The sequence below is a fragment of the Micropterus dolomieu genome, linkage group LG07 (genome assembly GCF_021292245.1).
Source record: "Micropterus dolomieu isolate WLL.071019.BEF.003 ecotype Adirondacks linkage group LG07, ASM2129224v1, whole genome shotgun sequence".
Taxonomy (NCBI): domain Eukaryota; kingdom Metazoa; phylum Chordata; class Actinopteri; order Centrarchiformes; family Centrarchidae; genus Micropterus; species Micropterus dolomieu.
Window position 1 is genome coordinate 897,753 of NC_060156.1, and position 1,968 is coordinate 899,720.

The window sequence follows — 1,968 nt, forward strand, 5'->3', positions numbered from 1 at the left end:
TTTTTTTAAATAACCCCCCCCCCCCCCCCCCCGTTGGGGTTTCCTGTCATTAAAGTAAATCAACACAAACCGGCTCTGTGGTTATCAAACATCTCTGAATTAGATTCCTGGACACGAGCGTTAGCATAGTTAGCATTGTTAGCATTGTTAGCATAGTTTTCATTCGAGCTACAGCAGACTGAGCTGCTGGTGAGAACGTGGTGAAAGGTTCTGCTTTGTTTTTGCACTTGTTCATGCTTTCACTCATTGTTACACCTGCTGCTGAACACAGACTGTTTCTGCTGCTCCCTGATAAAAGACAAATGTTCCCGCTGATGCCTGAAGACAGATTTCTATCTGTTCACCTGTGGCTCTGCACTCTAACTTGTTTTAACTAGCTAGATAAAAGGCAAACAGCTTTGGTTTATATATGATTTGATTATGTTAATGTTTAAATTGAGATTTAACAGAAAGGGAATACTGCTGGGAAAAAGCACCTTATGTGTTTAAAGTGTTTGCAAACCACATGTTATTGCACTTTTGTGTATATAGCAGCACATTTAAATTAAAAGTGGCAAAACATTACTTCATTATTCCATCATCATCAATTTTGCGCATTACAATGCTATTAAGATTTTTACTAATTGCCCAGCACTAATATAAATAATACAATACTTTCATCTGTGGTCCTTCTACGGGTCGGATGGGAAGCTTTGGCGGTCCGGATGTGGCCCGCGGGCCGCCAGTTAATAGTCACAGATATGGATTGTAGCTGCTGCCGTAGTGGGCCAATCACAGGTCACATTCAATCTGAGAATGCTTGCTGCGATTGGCTGTGAGTTTGCTCAGTTTTTCCATTCAGTAAAATCATATTGATCTATTGATCAGACTGATTCTGTCTCTTCCTTAGAACTGATATCTGGTCTTTATCAGAAACGGTCTGACATCAGAGACGGGACTTTAAGTATATTTCTCTAAGAAGCTCCTGCTTTTGTTGTTTAAACAAACTAACAGCAAGAAAGACAAGTTTGTTTCACTTCAACAAACTGAAACTGTTCATCTTTCTCTCTCTCTCTGTCTCTCTGTGTCTCTCGTCCTCCTGCAGACCCAGCAGAAAACTCTCCAGCTGACAAAAAGTCCAAGAAGGCGACTCCGACCTCCGAGAGTGAGTTTCCAAAATATGCAGCAGCAGCAGCCTCTTCCCTTTTGTCCCAATAAGGAGCTGCAGGCTGGGATCACTGGTTCCCACACACACACACACACACACACACACACACACACACACACACACACACACACACACACACACACTCTCACACACACACACACACACACACAGGTTTCTATTTTAAAGCGTCTCTGTGCATCATTGAAAACATCACTGGCAGATTCAGTTCTTTTACAGTAAACCAGCGCTCTCCTCTCTACGTTTAGACGACGTTTCCCATCAGCCCCGCTGCTTCATGCCCCCCCAAACAGTTACTACTGTATTGTGATTGGTTGGTTTCAGATCGTACAGGTGAAGTGGCTCTGCTGGTTTCAGATCGTACAGGTGAAGTGACTCTGCTGGTTTCTGGTCGTACAGGTGAAGTGACTCTGCAGGTTTCTGGTCGTACAGGTGAAGTGGCTCTGCTGGTTTCTGGTCGTACAGGTGAAGTGGCTCTGCTGGTTTCTGGTCGTACAGGTGAAGTGGCTCTGCTGGTTTCTGGTCGTACAGGTGAAGTGGCTCTGCTGGTTTCTGGTCGTACAGGTGAAGTGGCTCTGCAGGTTTCAGATCGTACAGGTGAAGTGGCTCTGCAGGTTTCAGATCGTACAGGTGAAGTGACTCTGCAGGTTTCAGATCGTACAGGTGAAGTGACTCTGCAGGTTTCTGGTCGTACAGGTGAAGTGGCTCTGCAGGTTTCTGGTCGTACAGGTGAAGTGGCTCTGCTGGTTTCTGGTCGTACAGGTGAAGTGACTCTGCTGGTTTCTGGTCGTACAGGTGAAGTG

At 45.1% G+C, this 1,968-nt stretch overlaps 1 protein-coding gene across 1 annotated transcript in view; it reads left to right on the plus strand.

Moving 5' to 3' along the window:
• Window positions 1-1,968, plus strand: part of LOC123974054 (myosin light chain kinase, smooth muscle-like) — a 61,849-nt gene that overhangs the window by 7,364 nt on the left and 52,517 nt on the right. The window contains exon 4 of the mRNA XM_046054473.1: window positions 1,085-1,144. Coding sequence (XP_045910429.1) covers window positions 1,085-1,144 — 60 coding nt within the window. The remainder of the gene's footprint in view (window positions 1-1,084; window positions 1,145-1,968) is intronic.